We start from the raw sequence: 22841 nt of genomic DNA on the forward strand, positions 1-22841 counted from the left end.
ACCTCACTCCAGTCAGAATGGTCATAATCAAAGAGTCTACAAATAATAAATGCCAGAGAGGGTGTAAAGAAAAAGGAATCCTCTTCACTGTTGGTAGGAATGTAAACTGGTAAAGTCACTATGGAGAACAGTATGGAGGTTCCTTAAAAAACTAAATACAGAGTTACCATATGATCCTACAATCCTGCTCCTGGGCATATATATGGAGAAAACTGTAATTCAAAAAGACACATGCACACCCACGTTCACTGCAGCACTACTTACAATAGCCAAGACATGGAAGCAACCTAAATGTCCATTGACAGGTGAATGGATAAAGAAGGTGTGGTGTATATATACAATGGAATATCACTCAGCCATAAAAAAGAATGAAATAATTCCATTTCCAGCAACATCGATGGACCTAGAGATTATCATACGAAGTGAAGTAAGCCAGACAGAGAAAGACAAATATCAAGTGATATTGCTTATATGTGGAATTTTTAAAAAAAGATACAAATGAACTTATTTACAAAACAGAAACAGACCCAGATAGAAAAAGTCTTATGGTTCCCAAAGGGGAAAGTGGGGGCAAGGGATAAATTAGGAGTTTGAGTTTAACATATACACACTACTATATATAAAATATATAACCAACAAGGACCTACTGTATATAGCACAGGGAACTATACTCAATATTTTATAATAACCTATAAGGGAAAAGAATTAGGAAAAGAATATATAAGAATATATATGTGTATGTGTGTGTGTGTGTGTATGTGTGTATATATATACATATATATGTAATATGTTTAACTGAATCACTGTGAGTACACCTGAAACTAACACAACATGTAAATCAACTATAGTTCAATAAAAATAAATAAATAAATAAAAGAAAAAGCAAACACAAAACAACAACAAAAGTATCCAGATAAAAAAGGCACAGTAGATATAAACAGGGATATGAATGAAAGCAGGCTTCCTGTCTGAAAAAAAGTTAATCAGGAGACAAAAGAATAGTGTCCTGAAGTATTGGGAAAAGAAAATGACCATATTAAAATTCTATACCTAGCAAAAATGTATTTAAGACAGAAAGGTGAAATAAAAGTTTTTTCCACACACATTTAAAAAAATAATAATACATGCTAAACAGAATTCACCACTAGTCATTATGTACTATAAGATGTGTAAAAGAAGTCCTTCAAGCATAAGGGAAATGATACCAGATAGAAATCTGGATCTCTTTAAACAAATGAAGAGCACTGAAAATGCTAAATGTGTGGGTGTACATATATATATATATATACATATATATATATATATATACACACACATATATATATATATATATATCTCCCAAGTTTTTCTTATTTTTAAATCTCTTTATTAGGGAATTGCCTATTTAAAGCAAATCAATAGCTTTGTATTGTGGTGTTTATAACATATGTAGAAATAAAATATATTTCAACAATAGCCCAAATTCTAGGGAGAGGCAAATGTAAGTATATTGCTATAAGTAATATGACACTACTTCACATACTGGTACACCATATGATAAATCTGTATATTATGAAACTTAAAGCAATCAAACAGAAACCAAAATCAGAATTATAGCTTTGAAACTAACAGAAGCAAAAAGACCAAAAGAAGGCAGAAAAAGAGGAAAAAAGAAACAGAACAGATGGAAAACGTAGAAAATAGCTAACAAGATGGTAGATTTAAGCATGACTGTCAAAATAATCATGTTAAATAAATGGTCTAAACCCCCCAAGTGAAAAGTAGGGATTATTATATTGGATAAAAAAGCAAGACTCAATTACATGTTGCCAATGAGAAACTCACTTTGGATATAAAGGCAAAATAGGTTAAAAGTAAAAGATAAAGCTATTCCATGCTAACTCTAATCGAAAGAAAGCTCAAGTGGCTATGTTAGTATCAGGCAGAATAGATTTTATAGAAAATAATATTACCAGAGGTAAAGAGTGCTTTTTCAAAATGACAAAAGGACCAACTAATCAAGAATACATAACAATCCTAGATGTGTATGCACCTAATAACAGAGATTGAAAACATGAAAGAAAATGTGGTAGTATTATAAGGAACAATAGGCAAATTCATGATTAGAGTAAAATATTATACACTCTTCTCTCAATAATTTATAGAACAAGTAGGCAGAAAATCATTCAGGATATAGGTTTGAAGAACACTATTAACCAACTACAGCTAATTAAAATTTATAGAACATTCCACTTAAAACATCTGAATAAATATGCTACAAGTCTACTTGGAGCATTTATCTAGACAAACCTTATTCTGAGCCATAAAACAAGTTTCAATAAATTTAAAAGAATTCAATTCATAGAAACTCTGTTCTCTGACTACAAGGGAATTAAATAAGAAGTTAATAACAAAGATATCTAGATAATCTACAACTATTTGGAAATAAAATAAAATACTTCTAAATACCTCCTACTTCAAATAAGAAATCAAAAGAGCAATTAAAAAGTATTTTGAACAGAAGATAAATGACAACATAATATATTAAAATGTATACAAGACATCTAAAGCAGTACAGAAATTTATGACACTAAATATACTCACATAGGAAAGGAAATGTCTCAAACCAATGACTTTAGCTTCCCCCTTAAGAAAACAGAAAAGAAAAAAAATTAAGCTCAATGTAAGCAGAAGGAAGGACATAATAAAGGTAGGCGTAGAAATTAATTAAATAAAAATGTAGATAAAATCAATGAAGCCAAAAGCTGGTTCTTTGAGAAATTCAATAAAATGATAAATCTCTAGTCAGACTGATCAGGGAACAAATAGCTATATGCATCCATGTATTTCTACATATATACATGAGAAAGAGAAGTAAAAAATGACCTTTATCAGGAGAGAGAGGGTAACATCTATAAATATTCTACAGATACTAAAGAGGTAGTAAGAGAATATTATGAACCACTTAATGCCAATAAATTCAATAACTTTAATGAAATGTACAACTTCACTGAAAGACACAAAATACCAAAGGTTATTCATGAAGAAATAGATTACTTCTATGGTCTTACATGTATAAAAGTAATGGAATTTATAGCTAAACACTTCCCACAAAGAAAACTCCATACCCAGATGGCTTTACTGGCGAATTCTACCAAACATTTCAGGAAGAAATAGTACCAACGTTACACAAATTCCTCAGAAAAGTAAAGAGGAGGGCATACTTTCCAACTAATTCTGTGAGACAACATTACCATGATACCAAAAGAACAGAAGGCATTATTAAAAAAGGAAACTACAAACTAATATCTCTTATGAACATAAATATAAAAATTATTGAAAATTTTAGTAAATCTAATCCTGCAATATGTGAAAATGATAATACATCATAATCAATGAGCTTTATCCATGAAACTCATGGTTACTTTAACATTCAAAAATAAATCAAGGGGACTTACATTTTCAGCTCTGACACATAAAGAGCTTGGAAATCATCATTCTTGTCTTTTCAATAAGAAAAAGCTGAACAAACTGAAAATTAATGACTTTTCTTGGATCATTCAGAGAATCGAGCTCTCAGGGCAAACTGCATCCTGAAATCTGGAGACAGGTGAATACAGAGAATCACAGCTGAGACCAGCCTAAATGGAACAGGAGCTGCTGGTATAATAAACTGGTAAGAACACTTAAATGGTAACTTCGATGAACTGCTGGAGGCTAAGTGTGGTCTAGTATGAGAGTGAGAAATTTCTGGGGGCAGCAGAAGTGCCATACTTTTGTGGATTTTACTTGGACATAATCAGGTACTCATGGTAAAGAACCACAAAAAAACACTCATGTTTCTGTCAGGGAAGGGAAAAAGGACCAGAAAATTCTCTATTAGAAAGGTCTGCTCAATAAAGGAAAACACTACCAGAACCTTATCTGAGGTGTGGAAATAAAAATCACTCAATTCCAGCCACCTATAAGCCTTTCTATCTCACTTAAGAAAAAGAAAAGCTGAGAAAATACTTGTGAATATCACACCCAGTGACACAGGCCCACTTAAAGACTGAGACTTAATTACAGGATTATAGACTGCTTCACCTTACCATCACAACAATAGGCCTCCAGTATAATAATAATGGATTAGAGTGAAAGAGTTCCAAGGCTCAGACTCTACTTAAGAGAGAATTTTTAGGGAAGCCCAAAGACAGAAGTGCAGCAAATAACAAAAACACCAGAAGAAATAAAAGTCTCTGGCATCTCATACAGAACAGACTTGTGGTTGCCAAGGGGGAGGTGGGGTGGGGGAGGGATGAAGTGGGAGTTTGGGGTTAGCAGATGCAAACTATTATATATGGAAAGGATAAACAAGGTCCTACTGGGTAGTACAGGGATCTATATTCAATATCCTGAGATAAACCATAATGGAAAAGAATATTTTAAAAACGTATATATAACTGAATCACTTTGCTGTACAGAAGAAATTAAAACAACGTTGTAAATCAAATATACTTCAATTAAAAACGTCTCTGGCATCTACAGCTATAGCAGACATTAGACAAAGCCTATCTCCTATCCAGATTAACTTAAGATATGACACTAAATGCCTATTTATTTCAGATCCTATTATGTGATACATAGTGTATAAATTACAGGCATGCTAAAAGGCAAGCAAAAACATAGCCTGGAGAGACAAATCAAATATATCAGCATCAGATATGGCACAGAGTTTAGAATTATCAGATAATTTAAAATAACTACAATTACTAGGTTAAGAATTCTAATGATAAAGTAGACAATATGCCAGAGCAGATGAGTAATATAAGCAGAGAGATGAAAACACTAGAAAGAATCAAAGGAAATTCTAGAAATAAAAAAAACTAACAGAAATGAAAAATCTTTTTGATAGGATTATCAGTAGACAGACATGGTCAAAGAAAGAACCAGTGAGTTTGAGGAAAATGTCAGTAGAAACTTCAGCACAGAAAACACAAAGCAGGATAAAAAACGAAAATTCCACACCTAGGCATATCATATTCAAATTGCAGAAAACCAAAGAAAAAGAGAAAATCTTGAAAGCAGCTAGGGGTTTCGCCTTAACTCTAGAAAAACAAAGATGAAAACGATACCAGACTTCTCATCAGTAATCATGCAAGCAAAAAGAGAATATAGTAAAATACTTAAAATGCTGAAAGAAAAATACACCAACCTGAAATTCTATATTAAATCAAAACTGTCCTTCAAAAGTAAAGGAAAAATAAAGACTCTATCAAACACAACTTGAAGGAATTTATTGCCAGCAGATCTGCCCTGCAAGAAATACTAAAAGTAGTGCTTCAGGGAGATGGAAAATAATATAGGTTAGAAACTTGGATCTACATAAAGAAAGGAAAGACATCTAGGAAGGAATAAATTAAGGTAAAATAAAATCTTTTCTTTTTCTTATTCCCCAATGATCAAATGTTCAGAGTAATAATAGTAACAATGTATTGGGCCATCATAGTATATAGATAAGTGGAATGAATGACAGCAATGTTATAAGTATAGGGAATTCAAGGGACTCCAGGTCTGATCTAGGAAAATAATATGACCATGAAGGGCTATCACTTATATAAGCTTTAATGGGTGACACCTTGACAGGTTTGAATATGAAGAAAGTCTCTTATATCAAGAGACTGTTCAGAGATTGTAACATAGGAGTCATTACTTAGGAGAGGAGGGGACAAAGGAGAACTGGAGAGGGGATTAACTGTTTGGGTGATGTTACTAAGCAACAAGGAAGGGAGACTCTAGGTCAGAGAAATCTAAAATGTCTGGCAGCTTTGGGTCTCAAAACAAGTCTCTATTTTATCACTAACCAACAGATGTGGGTGAGGTTTCATGGGATATACAAAGTAGTCAGTCTCTAAATGTCTAAAAATCTGCTTACATAATTGCATATGTAAAAATTTGAGTTTGGCACCTGTGGGCTTTTAAGCTAATGAATCTCAGCATGCAGTGAAAAATAAACAATTTTAGAGGACATTTCACAGAGGCCATCTTTGACTTATTTATATAACAGTGAGAGATGGAAGGCAGGAATTAGGAATGCTCCAGAATAAGGTACCTGTACTACCTGTGAAGTTGTATAGTGTTTTTTGAGAGTGACCTTAAATTATTCGCAAATATATGTAGCAAACTCCAGGACAACCACTAATTTAAAAAATATACAATTGATATGCTAAGAGAAGAGAGAAAATGGATTCATATAATATGCTCAATTAAAGTCAGAAAAGGCAAAAAATGAGGAGAAGAAAAAAAGAAACACAGAGTAAGTACAACAAATAGAAAACAGTTATAAATGCGGTAAATATTAAAACAATGATATCAGTAATCACTAAATATGAATGGTCTATACATGAACTAAAAGACAGAGATTGTCAGAATGGATAAACAAAGCAAGATCTAAATATATGTTGTTTATGAGAAACCTGTTTGGAATCTCAAATCACAGATAAATTAAAAGTAAAGGGATGGAGAAACATATTCTAATACTAATCAAAGAAAGCTGGAGTAGCTATATTAATCTCATACAAAGCGGACTTCAGAACAGGAAAATTATCAGAGATAAAGAAGATAATTATAAAGGAGTCGATTCTCTTAGGAGATATAACAATCCTTAATATTTTGGCACCAAACAATAGTGTGTCAAAATATGGGAAGCAAAAACTGATTTGCAATGAAAAATAAACAAATCCACTATTATACATGGGGACTTCTATAAAGTCTTTAAACAATCAATAGCTCATGTCTAACTTCCACCTTAGGAAACTAGAGAAAGAAGAGAAATTTAAGCCTAAAGCAAGCAGAAGAAAATAATAGAAATTATAGCAGAAATCAGTGAAGTTGAAAACAGGAAATGGATTCACTGGAGTGAATCAACAGAACCAAAATGCCAGCTATTTAGAATGATAAATAAAATTGATTAATTTCTAGCCAGATTAACCAAGAAAAAAATAGAGGACACAATTTACCTATCTTAGAAATGAAAGAGGTATCCTTACTACTGATTCCTTAGATATCAAAAGGATAATATATGAACATTATGAAAAATTTTATGCCTACAGTTTTGATAACAAATGAAATGTATCATTTAAAAGACACAGACTACAAAAAGTCACATGAGGAAAAACAGATAGTCCAAATAGGTCTATATCCATTAAATACGTTGAATCAATAATTAATAATATTTCAAAAAAGAAAACACCAGGTTTAGATGGTTTTAATGGTGAGTTCTACCAAAGATGTAAAGAACTGATACCAATTCTCTTCAATATCAAGAAAAAAGAAGCAGCAGAACACTTCCTAACTCATTTTATACAGTCAACATTACCCTAACAAAACCAGATAAAGACATTACAAGGAAGGAAAACTACAGGGCAATTTCTCTCATGGTCATAGATGGTACAATCCTCAAGAGAATATTAGCAAACCAAATCCAACAACGTATAAAGAATTATGTAACAGTACCAAGTGGGATTTATTCCAGGTAGGCAAAGCTGGTTCAACACTTGAACATCAATGTAATCCTTCACATCAACAGGGATTAATCATGATAATATCAAAATCCTAACAAGATATTTTATGAATATTGAAAGACTGATTCTAAAGTTTTAGGGAAGGCAAAAGACTTAGAATGGTCAAAATACTAAAGAACAAAGTTGGAGAACTGACACTTCAAGTCTTACTATAAAGCCACAGTTATGAAGATAGAGTGGTATTATAAAAAAAAAAACCTTATAAATCAGTGAACTAGTCTCTTGAAGATGGCAGCGAAGGAGGACATGGAGTTTGTGTCTCCACCCAACTAGGGTACCTGCTGGATGCTGGTGGGGGATCTCGACGACCAAGAAGATGGGAGGAACCCCTGAATGACAAGGTAGGATGTGGGGGGGAGTGAGGGGGGAGGAGAAGTAGAGGTCAGACAGGACTGATGCCCTAGGGGTGGCTGGGAGGGGGGAGGGGTTCCCATGCCTGGAGGGACCCTTGGGGCCTTGGAGGATGAGGAGGGAGTGCACATGGTGTTTCCTCTCCCAATTGGGCCCTAGGAAGACTGCTGGGCTCCCAGGCAGGGTCCACCACCCTCTGAGGCCCACTCTGGGCCATGTTGGTCCTAGGGGCATAGGAGGGAGGTGGGGGGGAGAAGAGGAGAGGTGGACGGGAGGGGCCCTCCAAGACCAGAGGATCAGGGGAGGCACAGTGGGTATTTCCCCCATCCACCTGGGCCCTGGAAAGCCTGCTGGGCTCCCGTGCCTAGTTCACTGTTCTCTGGGGCCCCATCTGGCCTTGTGGGTCCTGGGGATGTGGGAGAGAGTGAGGACGGGGGAAGAGGAGGAAAGGCAGAAGGGGGGGAGCCCTCCAGGACCAATGCATCAGGGGAGGCATGGTGAGTGTTTCCCACACACATTCAGCCCCAGGAAGCCCATTGGGCTTCTGGGTCTGGTCCTCTGCTGTCCAGCGCCCCCTCTGGCCACATGGGTCCTAGGGTCATGGTAGGGGGGAGAAGAAGAGAGGACAATGGGGAGGGGCCCTCCGAGATCAGAGGATCAGGGGGGAACATGCCTAGCATTTCCCCTGCCCACTCGGGCCCAGTAAGCCTGCTGGGGACCTGACCGGGTGCTCTGCCCTCTAAGGCCAGAGGCACTCCTGGGCCCCTCCTGCTGTGTTGAGGATAAGCCTCACCCCTCATGCCCCCAGGGCATTTTCCAGCCCTGTGGGTCCTAAGCATAGGCTCCGCCCACCACCTAAACCCCAACCCTGCCTAAGCCCTGCCCCTCACAGCCAAGAACTTTTCCAGCTTTTTTTTTTTTCTCCTCTTTTTTACTACTGTGGGTTTGTTTTACCTTCCAGTTGTGGTTTCATCTATATTTTTACTTATTATTTCCCACATATCTGTTATTTTTCTAATCTTATTTTATTTTTTACTCTTTGTTATTGTTCTGCTCCTTTTTTTCTTTTTTTTTTTTTTCCTGCCTCACACAGCTTGCAGGATCTTGGTTCACAAGCTGGCGGTCAGGAATGAGCTCCTGTGGTGGCAGATCCGAGTCTGAACCACTGGACTAACAGAGAACCTCAGACCCCAGGGAATAATTAGAGTGAGGTCTCCCAGAGGTTCTCATCTTGGCACCAAGACGCAGTGCTATGCTGGAAGCCTCAGGTCAAACAACCAGTAATACAGAAACACAAACCCACCCATCAAAAAAAAAGACAACAAAAAAATATGTCACAGATGAAGGACCAAGGTGAAAACCTACAAGGCCAAATAAATGAAGAGGAAATAGGCAACCTACTGAAAAAGAATTCAGAGTAACGATAGTAATGATGATCCAGAATCTCGGAAATAGAATGGAGACATGGATTGAGAAAATACAAAAAATGTTTAACAAGCTCTAGAAGAACTAAAGAACAAAAAAATATAGATGAGCAACACAATAACTGAAATGCAAAACACAACAGAAGGAAACAATAACAGAATAACTGAGGCACAAGGACGAATAAGTGAGCTGGAAGACAGAAGGGTGAAAATAACTGCCAAGGATGAGAATAAAGAAAAGAATGAAAGGAATTGAAGACAATCTCAAAGACCTCTGGGACAACACAAAACGCAACAACATTCGAATTATAGGGGTCCAGGAAGAAGTAGAGAAAAAGAAAGGGTCTGAGAAAATATTCAAAGAGATTATAGTGGAAAACTTCCCTAACATGGGAAAGGAAATAGCCACGCAAGTCCAGGAAGTGCAGAGAGTCCCATACAGGACAAACCCTAGGAGAAACACACCAAGACAATATTAATCAAAATAACAAAAATTAAATTAAAAGAAAAAATATTAAAAGCAACAATGGAAAAGCAAAAAATAATATACAAAGGAATTCTCATAAGGTTACCAGCTGATTTTTCAGCGGAAACTCCTCAGGCCAGAAGGGAGTGGCAGGATATACATAAAGTGAAGAAAAAGAAAAACCTACAAGCAAGATTACTCTACTCAGCAAGGATCTCACTCAGATTCGAAAGAGAAATCAAAAGCTTTACAGACCAGCAAAAGCCAAGAGAATTCAGCACCACCAAACCAGCTTTACAACAAATGCTAAAGGAACTTCTCTAGGTGGGAAACACAAGAGAAAAAAGACCCACAAAAACAAACACAAAATATTAAGAAAATGGTAATAGGAATATACATATCAATAATAATCTTGAATGTAAATGGATTAAATGCTCCAACCAAAAGACACAGACGGGTAGAATGGATACAAAAAGAAGACCCATATATATGCTGTCTACAAGAGACCCACTACAGACCTAGGGACACATACAGACTGAAAGTGAAGTGATGGAAAAAGGTATTCTATAAAAATTGAAATCAAAAGAAAGCTGAAGTAGCAATACTCATTTCAGATAAAATAGACTTTAAAATAAAGACTGCTACAAGATATAAGGAAGGACACTACATAGTGATCAAGGGATCAATCCAAGAAGATGATGTAACAATTATAAATATTTATGTACCCAACATAGGAGCACCTCGATACATAAGGCAAATGATAACATCCATAAAAAGGGAAATTGACAGTAACACAATAATAGTAGATGACTTTAAAACCTCACTTACACCAAGGGACAGATCATCCAAACAGAAAATAAATAAGGAAACACAAGCTTTAAATGACAAAACAGACCAGATAGATCTAACTGATATTTACAGGATATTCTACCCAAAAGTGGCAGCATACACTTTCTTTTCAAGTGCACACGGATATTCTCCAGGATAGATCACATCTGGAGTCACAAATCAAGCCTTGAAAAATTTAAGAAAATTGAAATTGTATCGAGCATCTTTTCTGACCACAACGCTATGAGACTGGAAATCAATTACAGGAAAAAAACAGTAAAAACACAAACACATGGAGGCTGAGCAGTGTGCTACTAAATAACCAAGAGATCAACGAAGAAATCAAAGGACAAATTAAAAAAATCTAGAAACAAATGACAACAAAAACACGATGACCCAAAACCTATGGGACACAGCAAAAGCAGTTGTAAGAGGGAAGTTTATACCAATTCAATCTCACCTCAAGAAACAAGAAAATTCTCAAATAAACAATCTAACCTTACACCGAAAGCAGCAAGTGAAAGAAGAACAAAGAAAACCTGACTTCAGTAGAAGGAAAGAAATCATAAAGATCAAAACAGAAATAAATGAAATAGAAACGAAGAAAACAATAGCAAAGATCAATAAAACTAAAAGTTGGTTCTTTGAAAAGATAAACAAAATTGATAAAGCTTTAGCCAGACTCATCAAGAAAAAAAAGGGAGAGGATGAGAGAAGAATGGTTCAAGATGGCGGAGTAGAAGGACGTGTGCTCACTCCCTCTTGCAAGAGCACCGGAATCACAACTAACTGCTGAACAATCATAGACAGGAAGACACTGGAACTCACCAAAAAGGATACATCACATCCAAAGACAAAAGAGAGGCCGCAATGAGATGGTAGGAGGGGCACAATCACAATAAAATCAAATTCCATAACCTCTGGATGCCTGACTCAAAAACTAGAGAACACATACCACAGAAGTCCACCCACTGGAGTGAAGGTTCTGAGCCCCATATCAGGCTTCCCAAACTGCTGGTGTGGCAACAGGAGGAGGAATTCCTAGAGAAGAAGACTTTGAAGGCTAGTGGGGTGTGATTGCAGGACTTCAACAGGACTGGGGGGAACAGAGACTCCGTTCTTGCAGGGCACACACACACAAAGTAGTGTGTGCATCAGGACCCAGGAGAAAAAGCAGTGACCTCATTGGAGACTGAACCAGACCCACCTGCTAGTGTTGCAGGGTCTCCTGCAGAGGCAGGGGGTGGCTGCAGCTCACGGTGGGAACAAGGACACTGGCAACAGAAGTTCTGGGAAGTACTCATTAGTGTGAGCCCTCCTAGAATCAGCCATTAGCCCCACCAAAGAGCCCAGGTAGGCTCCAGTGCTGGGTCTCTTCAGGTCAAAAAACCAACAGGGAAGGAACCCAGCCCCACCTATCAGCAGACAAGCAGATAAAAGTTTTACTGAGCTCTGCCCACCAGATCAACACCCAGCTCTACCCATCACCAGTCTTTCTCTTCAGGAAGCTTGCACAAGTCTCTTAGATAGGCACATCCACGAGAGGGCAGACAGCAGAAGCAAGAAGAAGTATAATTCTGCAGCCTGTGGAATGAAAACCACATTCACAGAAAGATAGACAAAAGGAAAAGGCAGAGGACTATGTACCAGATGAAGAAACAACATAAAACCCCAGAAAAACAACTACATGAAGTGGAGATAGGCAACCTTCCCGAAAAAGAATCCAGAATAATGACAGTGAAGATGATCGAGGACCTCAAAAAGAGAATGGAGGCAAAGATCAAGAAGATGCAAGAAATGTTCAACAAATACCTAGAAGAATTAAAGAACAAACAAACAAAGAACAATACAATAACTGAAATGAAAAACACAATAGAAGGAATCAATAGCAGAATAACTGAGGAAGAACAACGGATAAGTGACCTGGAAGACAGAATGGTGGAAATCACTGCTGTGGAACAGAATAAAGAAAACAGAATGAAAAAAATGAAGACACCCTAAGAGACCTCTGGGATAACATTAAACGCAACAACATTCGCACTTTAGGGGTCCCAGAAGGAGAAGAGAGAGAGAAAGGACCAGAGAAAATATTTGAAGAGGTTATAGTTGAAAACTTCCCTAACATGGGAAAGGAAATAGCCACCCAAGTCCAGGAAGCACAGAGAGTCCCATATAGGATAAGCCCAAAGGAGAAACTTGCTGAGACACATAATCAAACTGGCAAAAATTAAAGACAAACAAAAATTACTGAAAGCAGCAAGGGAAAGATGACAAATAACATACAAAGGAACTCCCATAAGGTTAACAGCTGATTTCTCAGCAGAAACTCTCCAAGCCAGAAGGGAGTGGCATGGTATATTTAAAGTAATTAAAGGCAAGAACCTACAACCAAGATTACTCTAACCAGCAAGAATCTCATTCAGATTTGATAGAGAAATTAAAACCTTTATAAACAAGAAAAAGCTAAGAGAATTCAGCACCACCAAACCAGCTTTACAACAACCTTTAAAGGAACTTCTCTAACTGGGAAACAAAGGAAGAAAAGGACCTACAAAAACAAACACAAAACAATTAAGAAAATGGTAATAGGAACATACATATCAATAATTAACTTAAACGTGAATGGATTAAATGCTCCAACCAAAAGACAGAGGCTCTCTGAAAGGATACAAAAACAAGACCCATATATATGCTGTCTACAAGAGACCTACTTCAGACCTAGGGACACATACAGACTGAAAGTGAGGGGATGGAAAAAGATATTCCATGGAAATGGAAATCAAAAGAAAGCTGGAGTATCAATACTCATATCAGATAAAATAGGCTGTAAAATAAAGAATGTTACAAGAGACAAGGAAGGACACTACATAATGATCAATTGTTATATCAAGAAGATATAAGAAGATATAACAATTATAAATATATCTATAAATATATATTCACCCAGCAGAGGAGCACCTCAATACGTAAGCAAAGGCTAACAGCTTTAAAAGAGTAAAACAACAGTAACACAGTAATAGTGGGGGAATTTAACACCTCACTTACACCAATGGACAGATTATCCAAACAAACAATTAATAAGGAAACACAAGCTTGAAATGACACAATAGAACAGAGGGATTTAATTGATATTTATAGGACATTCCATCTGAAAACAGCAGATTACACTTTCTTCTCAAGTGCACACAGAATATTCCCCAGGATAGATCACATTTGGGGTCACAAATCAAACCTTGGTAAATTTAAGAAAACTGAAAGCATATCACACACCTTTTTTGACCACAATGTTATGACATAAGAATTTAATTACAAACGTAATTAAAAGAACGTAAAAATCACAAACACATGGAGGCAAAACAACACGTTACTAAATAACTGAGAGATAACTGGAGAAATCAAAGAGGAAATCAAAAAATACCTAGAGACAAATGACAATGAAAACATGACAATCCAAAACCTATGAGATGCAGCAAAAGCAGTTCTAAAGGGGAAGTTTATAGCAATACAATCGTACCGCAAGAAAGAAGAAAAATCTCAAATAAACAATCTAAACTTACACCTAAACCAATTAGAGAAAGAAGAACAAACAAAGCCCAAAGTTAGCAGAAGGAAAGAAATCATAAAGATCAGAGCAGAAATAAATGAAATATAAACAAAGAAAACAATAGCAAAGATCAATAAAACTAAAAGCTGCTTCTTTGAGAAGATAAACAAAATTGGTAAATCTTTAGCCAGACTCATCAAGAAAAAAATGGAGAGGATTCAAATCAATAAAATTAGAAGTGAAAAAGGAGAGGTTACAATGGACACTGCAGAAACACAAAGCACCTTAAGAGACTACCAGAAGGAAATTTATGCCAATAAAATGGACAACCTGGAAGAAATGGACAAATTCATAGAAAGGTGTAACCTTTGAAGACTGAACCAGGAAAATATAGAAAATATGAACAGACCAATCACAAGTAATGAAATTGAAACTATGATTAAATATCTTCCAACAAACAAAAGTCCAGGACCAGACGGCTTCACAGGTGAATTCTATCAAACATTTAGAGAAGAGCTAATGGCCACCCTTCTCAAACTCTTCCAAAGAACTGCAGAGGAAGGAACACTCCCAAACATATTCTACGAGACAAACATCACCCTGATACCAAAACCAGAGAGAGATAATACAAAAAAAGAAAATTACAGTCTGATATCACAAATGAATATAGATGCAAAACACTCAACAAAATACTAGAATCCACCAACACATTAAAAGGATCATACAGCATGATCAAGTGGGATTTATCCCAAGGATGCAAGGATTCGCCAATATACGCACATCAATCAATGTGATACACCATATTAACAAACTGAAGAATAAAAACCATATGATCATCTCAATAGATACAGAAGAAGTTTTTTACGAAATTCAATACCCATTTATGATACTCTTCAGAACGTGGGAGAGCATAGAGGGATCCTACTTCGACATAATAAAGGCCATATATGACAAAACCACAGCAAACATCATTCTCAATGGGGAAAAACTGAAAGCATTTCCTCTAAGATCAGGAACAAGACAAGGATGTCCACCCTCATCACTATTATTCAACATAGTTTTGGAAGTACTAGCCATGGCAATCAGAGAAGAAAAAGAAATAAAAGGAATACAAATTGGAAAAGAAGAAGTAAAACTGTCACGGTTTGCAAATGACATAATAATATACATACAGAATCCTAAAGATGCCACCAGAACATTACTAGAGCTAATCAATGAATGTGGTAAAGTTGCAAGATACAAAATCAATGCAGAGAAATCTCTTGCCTTCCTATACACTAATGATGAAAAATCTGAAAGAGAAATTAAGGAAACACTCCCATCTACCACTGCCACAAAAAGAATAATATACCTAGGAATAAACCTACCTAAGGAGGTAAAAGACCTGTACTCAGAAAACTATGACACTAATGAATGAAATCAAAGATGACACAAACAGATGGAGAGATACCATGTTCTGGATTGGAAGAATCAATATTGTGAAAATGACCGTACTACTCAAAGCAATCTACAGATTCAATGCAATCCCTATAAAATTACCAGTGGCATTTTTTTCTTTTTTCTTCTTTTTAACAAAACTAGAACAAAAAAATCTTAAAATTTGTAAGGAGACACAAAAGACCCCAAATAGCCATAGCAATCTTGAGGGGAAAAAAATGGAGCTAGAGAATTGAGGCTCCCCAACTTCAAACTATACTACAAAGCTACAGTAATCAAGACAGTATGGTACTGGCACAAACACTGAAATACAAATCAATGGAACAGGATAGAAAGCCCAGAAATTAACCCATGCACCTATGGTCAACTAATCTTTGATGAAGGAGGCAAGGATATACAATGGAGAAAAGTCAGTTGCTTCAATAAGTACTGCTAGGAAAGCTAGACAGCTACATGTAAAAGAATGAAATTAAAACATTCCCTAACATCATACACAAATATAAACTCAAAATTGATTAAATACCTAAATGTAAGACCAGACACTATATAACTCTTACAGGAAAACATAGGAAGAACACTCTTGGCCATAAGCCACAGCAAGATCTTGTTTGACCCACCTCCTAGAGTAATGGAAATAAAAACAAAAATAAACAAATGGGTCCCAATGAAACTTAAAAGCTTTTGCACAGGAAAGGTAACTATAAACAAGACAAAAAGACAACCCTCAGAATGGGAGAAAATACTTGCAAATGGATCAGTGGACAAAGGATTAAACTCAAAAATATATAAACAGTTCATGGAGCTCAATATTAAGAAAAGAAACAACCCAATCCAAAAATGGGCAGAAGACCTAAATAGACAGCTCTCCAAAGAAGACATACAGATGGCCAAGAGGCACATGAAAAGCTGCTCAAATCACTAAATATTAGAGAAGTGCAAATCCAAATTACAATGAGGTGTCACCTTCACTGTTTACAATGGGCATCATCAGAAAATCTACAAACAAATGCTGGAGAGGATATGGAGAAAAGGGAACCCTCTTGCACTGTTGGTGGGAATGTAAATTGATACAGCCACTATGGAGAACAGTATGGAGGTTGCTTAAAAAACTAAAAATAGAATTACCATATGACCCAGCAATCCCACTACTGGGCCTATACACAGAGAAAACCATAATTCAAAAGGACACCCCAAAGTTCACTGCAGCACTATTTACAATAGCCAGGTCATGGAAGCAACCTAAATGCCCATCAACAGATGAATAGATAAAGAAGTTGTGGTACATATACACAATGGAATATTACTCAGCCATAGAAAGAAATGAAAATTTGTCATTTGTAGAGAAGTGGGTGGACCTAGAGACTGTTAAACAGAGTGAGGTAAGACAGAAAAAGAAAAACAAATACAGTAAATTAATGACTATATGTGGAATAGAATAATGTTACAGATGAACCGGTTTTCAAGGCAGAAATAGAGACACTGATGTAGAGAACAAACATATGGACCCAAGGGGGGAAAGTGAAGGCAGGGGGTGGGATGAACTGGAAGACTGAGATTGACATATATATACACTAATATGTATAAAATATATAACTAATAAAAACCTGATGTATAAAAAAATAAATAAAAAAAGAAAAAGGTAGAGGACACAAATCAATAAAATTAGAAATGAAAAAGGAGAAATCACAACTGACTCTGCAGAAATACAAAGGATTATAAGAGACTACTACAAACAACTATATGCCAATAAAATGGACAACCAGGAAGAAATGGACTAATTCTTGGAAAGGTAGAATTTTCCAAGAATGAACCAGGAACAGTTAGAAAATATAAACAGACCTATCACAAGTAATGAAACTGAAGCTGTAGTTAAAAGTCTTCCAACATCAAATGTCCAGGACCAGATGGCTTCACTGGCAAATACTATACAACATTTAGAGAAGCGCTAACACCCATCCTTCTCAAACGCTTCCAAAAAATCGAAGAGGATGAATACTCCCAAATTCATTCTACGAGGTGACCATCACCCTGATAGCAAAACTAGACAAAGATATCACAAAAAAATGAAAATTACAGACCAATAATACTGATGAACATAGGTGCAAAAATCCTGAAAAGAATATTAGCAAACAGAATCCAGAAACACATTAAAAGAATCATACACCATGATCAAGTGGGATTTATCCCAGGGATGCAAGGATTCTTCAATATATACAAATCAATCAATGTGATACACCACATTAACAAACTGAAGGATAAAAATCATATGATCACCCCAATAGATGCAGAAAAAGCTTTTGACAAAATTCAACAATTTATGATAAAAATCCTCCAGAAAGTAGGTATAAGAGGGAACCTACCACAACATAATGAAGTCCATATATGATAAACCCACAGCAAATATCATTCTCAATGGTGAAAAATGGAAAGCATTTTCTCTAAGATCAGGAATAAGACAAGGCTGTCCACTCTCACCACTATTATTTAAAATAATTTTGGAAGTCCTAGCCATGGCAATCAGAGAAGAAAGAGAAATAAAAGGAATACAAATTGGAAAAGAAGAAGTAAAACTGTCACTGTTCGCAGATCACATGATACTATACATAAAACAACCTAAAGATGCCACCAGAAAACTACTAGAACTAATCAATGAATTTGGTAAGGTTGCAGGATACAAAATTAATGTACAGAAATCTCTTGCATTCTTATACACTAATGATGAAAAATCTGAAAGAAAAATTAAGGAAACACTCCCATTTACCACTGCAACAAAAAGAATAAAATACCTAGGAATAAACATACCTAAGGAGACAAAAGACCTGTACGCAGAAAACTATAAGACACTGATGAAAGTAATTAAAGATGATATAAACAGATGGAGAGATATACCATGTTCTTGGATTGGAAGAATCACCATTGTGAAAATGACTATACTACCCAACGCAATATACAGATTCAATGCAATCCCTATGAAACTACCACTGGCATTTTTCACAGAACTAGAACAAAAAATTTCACAATTTGTATGGAAAAACAAAAGATGCCGAATAGCTAAAAGAATCTTGAGAAAGAAAAATGGAGCTAGAGGAATCAGGCTCCCCACCTTCAAACAATACTACAAAGCTACAGTAATCAAGACAGTATGGTACTGGCACAAAAACAGAAATATAGATCAATGGAACAGGATAGAAAACCCAGAGATAAACCCACACACATATGGTCACCTAATTTATGATAAAGGAGGCAAGAACATACAATGAAGAAAAGACAGCCTCTTCAATAAGTGGTGCTGGGAAAACTAGACAGCTACATGTGAAAGAATGAAATTAGGACACTACCTAACACCATACACAAAAATAAACTCCAAATGGATTAAAAACTTAAATTTAAGACCAGACATTATAAAACTCTTAGCAGAAAACATAGGAAAAACACTCTTTGACATAAACCACAGCAAGATCTTTTTTGACCCACCTCCTAGTGTAATGGAAATAAAAATAAACAAATGGGACTTAATTAAACATAAAAGCTTTTGCACATCAAAGGAAACCATAAACAAGAGAAAAAGTCCACTCTTAGAATGGGAGAAAATATTTGAAAATGAAATAAGAGACAATGGATTAATCTCCAAAATATACAAACAGCTCATGGAGGTCAATATCAAAAAAACAAAGAATCCAGTTAAAAAATGGGTGGAAGACCTAAATAGACATTTCACCAAGGAAGTCATACAGATGGCTAAGAGGCACATGAGGAGATTCCCAGCATCACTGGTTATTAGGGAAATGAGGATCGGGGCTACAGTGAGGTATCACCTCACACTGGCCAGAATGGCCATCAACAAAAATCTACAAACAATAAATGCTGGAGAGAGTGTGGAGAAAGGGGAGCCCTTTTGCACCATCGGTGGGAATGTAAATTGATACAGCCACTATGGAGAACAGTACGCAGGTTCCTTAAAGAACTGAAAATAGAAGTACCATATGACCCAGCAGTCCCACTAGTGAGCATATACCCTGAGAAAACCATAATTCAAAAGGACACATTTACCTCAATGTTTATTGCAGCACTATTTACAATGACCAGGACATGGAAATAACCTGGGTGTCTAACGATGGATGAATGGATAAAGAAGATATGGTACATATATACAATATAATATTAGCCATAAAAAGGAATGAAATTGGGTCATTTGTAGAGATGTGGACGGACCTAGAGTCTGTCATACAGATTGAAGTAAGCCAGAAATAGAAAAACAAATATCATTTACTAATGCATATATGTGGAATCTAGAAAAATGGTACTGATGAATCTACTTGTAGTGCAGGAATTGAGATGTAGACATAGAGAATAGACATGTGGACACTGGGGTGGAAGGGGAGGGTGGGACGAATTGCGAGATTAGGTTTGACATAAATACACTACCATGTGTAAATAGATAGCTAGTGGGAACCTCCTGTATAGAACAGGGAGCTCAGCTCAGTGCTCTGTGACAACCTAGGTGGGTGGGATGGGGGTGGGGTGGGAGGGAGGTCCAAGAGGGAGGGGATATAGGCATACATATAGCTGATTCACTTCAATGTACAGCAGAAACTAATACAACATTGTAAAACAGTTTTACTCCAATAAATAAAATAAATAAAAAATAAAATCTAGTCTCTTAAGCAACTTTGAAGTTTATAATACAGTATTGTTGACTATAATCACTATGCTGTGCATTAGCTCTCTAGAACGTATATATGTATAGTTGCAAGTTTGTGCCCTTGAATAATGTCACTCTAATTCCCCCTTTTCCAAGCTGCTGGCAACAACCATTCTAATTTCTGTTTTCATAAACTTGGCTGTATAAGATTCTACATGTATGGGACATCATGCAGTGTTTGTCTACCTCTGGCTGACTTGTCTCACTTAGTATGATGTCCTCAAGGTCTAATCATGTTGTCACAAATGGCAGGATTTTCTTCTTTTCCATGCCATATAATATTCCATTATATAATATATATATATATATTTATTTATATATAGTATATATATTGCTTTTAAAAAAAATCCGTTCATCCATTGACAGCCACTTAGTTTGTTTTCATGTCTTGGCTATTTTGATAATGCAATGAACACATGAGTACATTTACTCAATATACTGTTCTAGTTTAGTTCAGATGTACACCCAGAAGTGGGGTTGTAAATCATGATAGTTCTATTTTTAGTTTTGCGGAGGAACCTCTGCTGTTTTTCATAGAGGCTACAATGATTTGAATTCCCACCAACAGTGTACAAGGGGTTCCCTTTTCTCTACATTCTCAATGACACGTTATCTCCTGTATCCTTGATGTTAGTCATTGTATATGATGTGAGGTGGTGTCTGTGGTTTTGATGAATTTCCCTGATGATTGGTGACATTGAGCATCTTTTCAAATATTTGTTGGCCCTCTGGATGACTTCTTTGGAAGTAAGTCTGTTTTGTTCCTCCCTGCATTTTTAATTGGATTACTTGGGGGTTTTTTGTTGTTATTATCGAGTTGTATGAGTTTTTGTGTGTATTTTAATTTAAACTCATTATCTGATGTATGATTTGCAGATATTTTCTCTCATTCCATAGTTGCCTTTTCATTTTGTTGATTGTTTCAGGCCAGTTTCCTTAGATGTAGATGCAAAAATTCCCAGTAAAATACTAACAAACTAAATATACCAACTATAAAACCATCATAAACACAACCAAGCATTATTAATCCCCAAAACACAAAATTGGTTTAATTAAATAATATAGCATATTAATAGATAGACAGCTAAAAACCACACAATTATGTCAATGGAGAAGAAAACGTTTGTTAACATGCAAAAATCCTGCATGGTAAAAATGCTCAATAAACACGCAATAGAAGGGGACTTCACCCTGATAAGGAACATATATGCTTTTTCATTTCACTGATTATTTCCTTTGCTGTGTAGAAGCTTTTGAGTGTGAAGTATATAGTCCCAGTTTTCCATTTTGGTTTTGTCACCTGTGATTTTGGTGTCATATCTATGAAATCATTGCCAAGACCAATGTCAAAAAAGTTTTACCCTGATTTCTCTGAGGTGTTTTACAGATCCAATTCTGTATTTGTCTTGCTTACAAATGGAATATTGTTTGGTCTTAAAGTGGAGGCAGGTCCCGTCATTTGGGACAACATGAATAAGCATACAGACATCGTGATAAGTGAAATAATCCAGTTACAGAAGGACAAATATTGCATGATTCCACTTATATGAGGTTTCTAAAACAGGCTAAGTCATAGAAGCAGAGAGTAGAATGATGGTGGTTGTCAGGGGCTGGGAGGAGGGGGAAGTGCGAAACTGTTCTTCAGTGGGTATAAAGTTTTTTTACACAAGGTGAATAAAGCTACGGCTAACAATATGGAATTGTGAATTTTATAATATGTTAAAGGAATGGAGTTTACATGAAGTGTTCATTTCAAAAAAACTATAAAGCAACCTGTGTTCATCATCGGATGAATGGATAAAGAAGATGTGGCACATATATATAATGGAATATTACTCAGCCATAAAAAGAAACGAAATTGAGTTATTTGTAGTGAGGTGGATGGACCTAGAGTCTGTCATACAGAGTGAAGTCAGAAAGAGAAAAACAAATACCGTATGCTAACACATATATAAGGAATCAAGAAAAAAAAAAAAGGTCATGAAGAACCTAGGGGTAAGATGGGAATGGAGACGCAAACCTACTAGAGAATGGACTTGAGGATGTGGGGAGGTGGAAGGGTAGGTTGTGACAAAGTGAAAGAGTGACATCGACATATATACACTACCAAACATAGAAAAGATAGCTAGTGGGAAGCAGCCGCATAGCATAGGGAGATCAGTTCGGTGCTTTGTGACCACCTAGAGGGGTGGGATATGGAGGGTGGGACAGAGGAAGATGCAAGAGGGAAGAGATATGGGAACATGTGTATATGTATAACTGATTCACTTTGTTATAAAGCAGAAACTAACACACCATTGTAAAGCAATTATACTCAAATAAAAATGTTAAAAAAAAAACTATAAAGGAACATGGGAATTTCTGGAGGTGGTCAATATGGTTAGTGCCTTAATGTAGTGGTAGTATCATATGGGTATGTATATGTACAATCTCGACAAAAGGTATACACTAAATGTGTGCAATTTTTGTGTATCAATTCTATTTCAATAAAGCTAGAAAGGAGCATATATGAAAACAAAAATAAATAAATAAAAACAAACCAGTGGAA

At 36.0% G+C, this 22841-nt stretch overlaps 1 protein-coding gene across 2 annotated transcripts in view; it reads right to left on the reverse strand.

Moving 5' to 3' along the window:
* Positions 1-22841, reverse strand: part of LOC307182026 (uncharacterized protein) — a 153872-nt gene that overhangs the window by 90630 nt on the left and 40401 nt on the right. For both annotated transcript variants that reach the window (XR_013827097.1, XM_079913134.1), the window contains exon 2: positions 2584-2625. Coding sequence is in view for 1 of the 2 variants with exons in the window: in XM_079913134.1 (XP_079769260.1) it covers positions 2584-2625 (42 nt within the window). In the remaining variant the exon portion in view is untranslated. The remainder of the gene's footprint in view (positions 1-2583; positions 2626-22841) is intronic.

This window comes from Stenella coeruleoalba, assembly GCF_951394435.1.
Source record: "Stenella coeruleoalba genome assembly, chromosome: 2".
Lineage (NCBI taxonomy): Eukaryota > Metazoa > Chordata > Mammalia > Artiodactyla > Delphinidae > Stenella > Stenella coeruleoalba.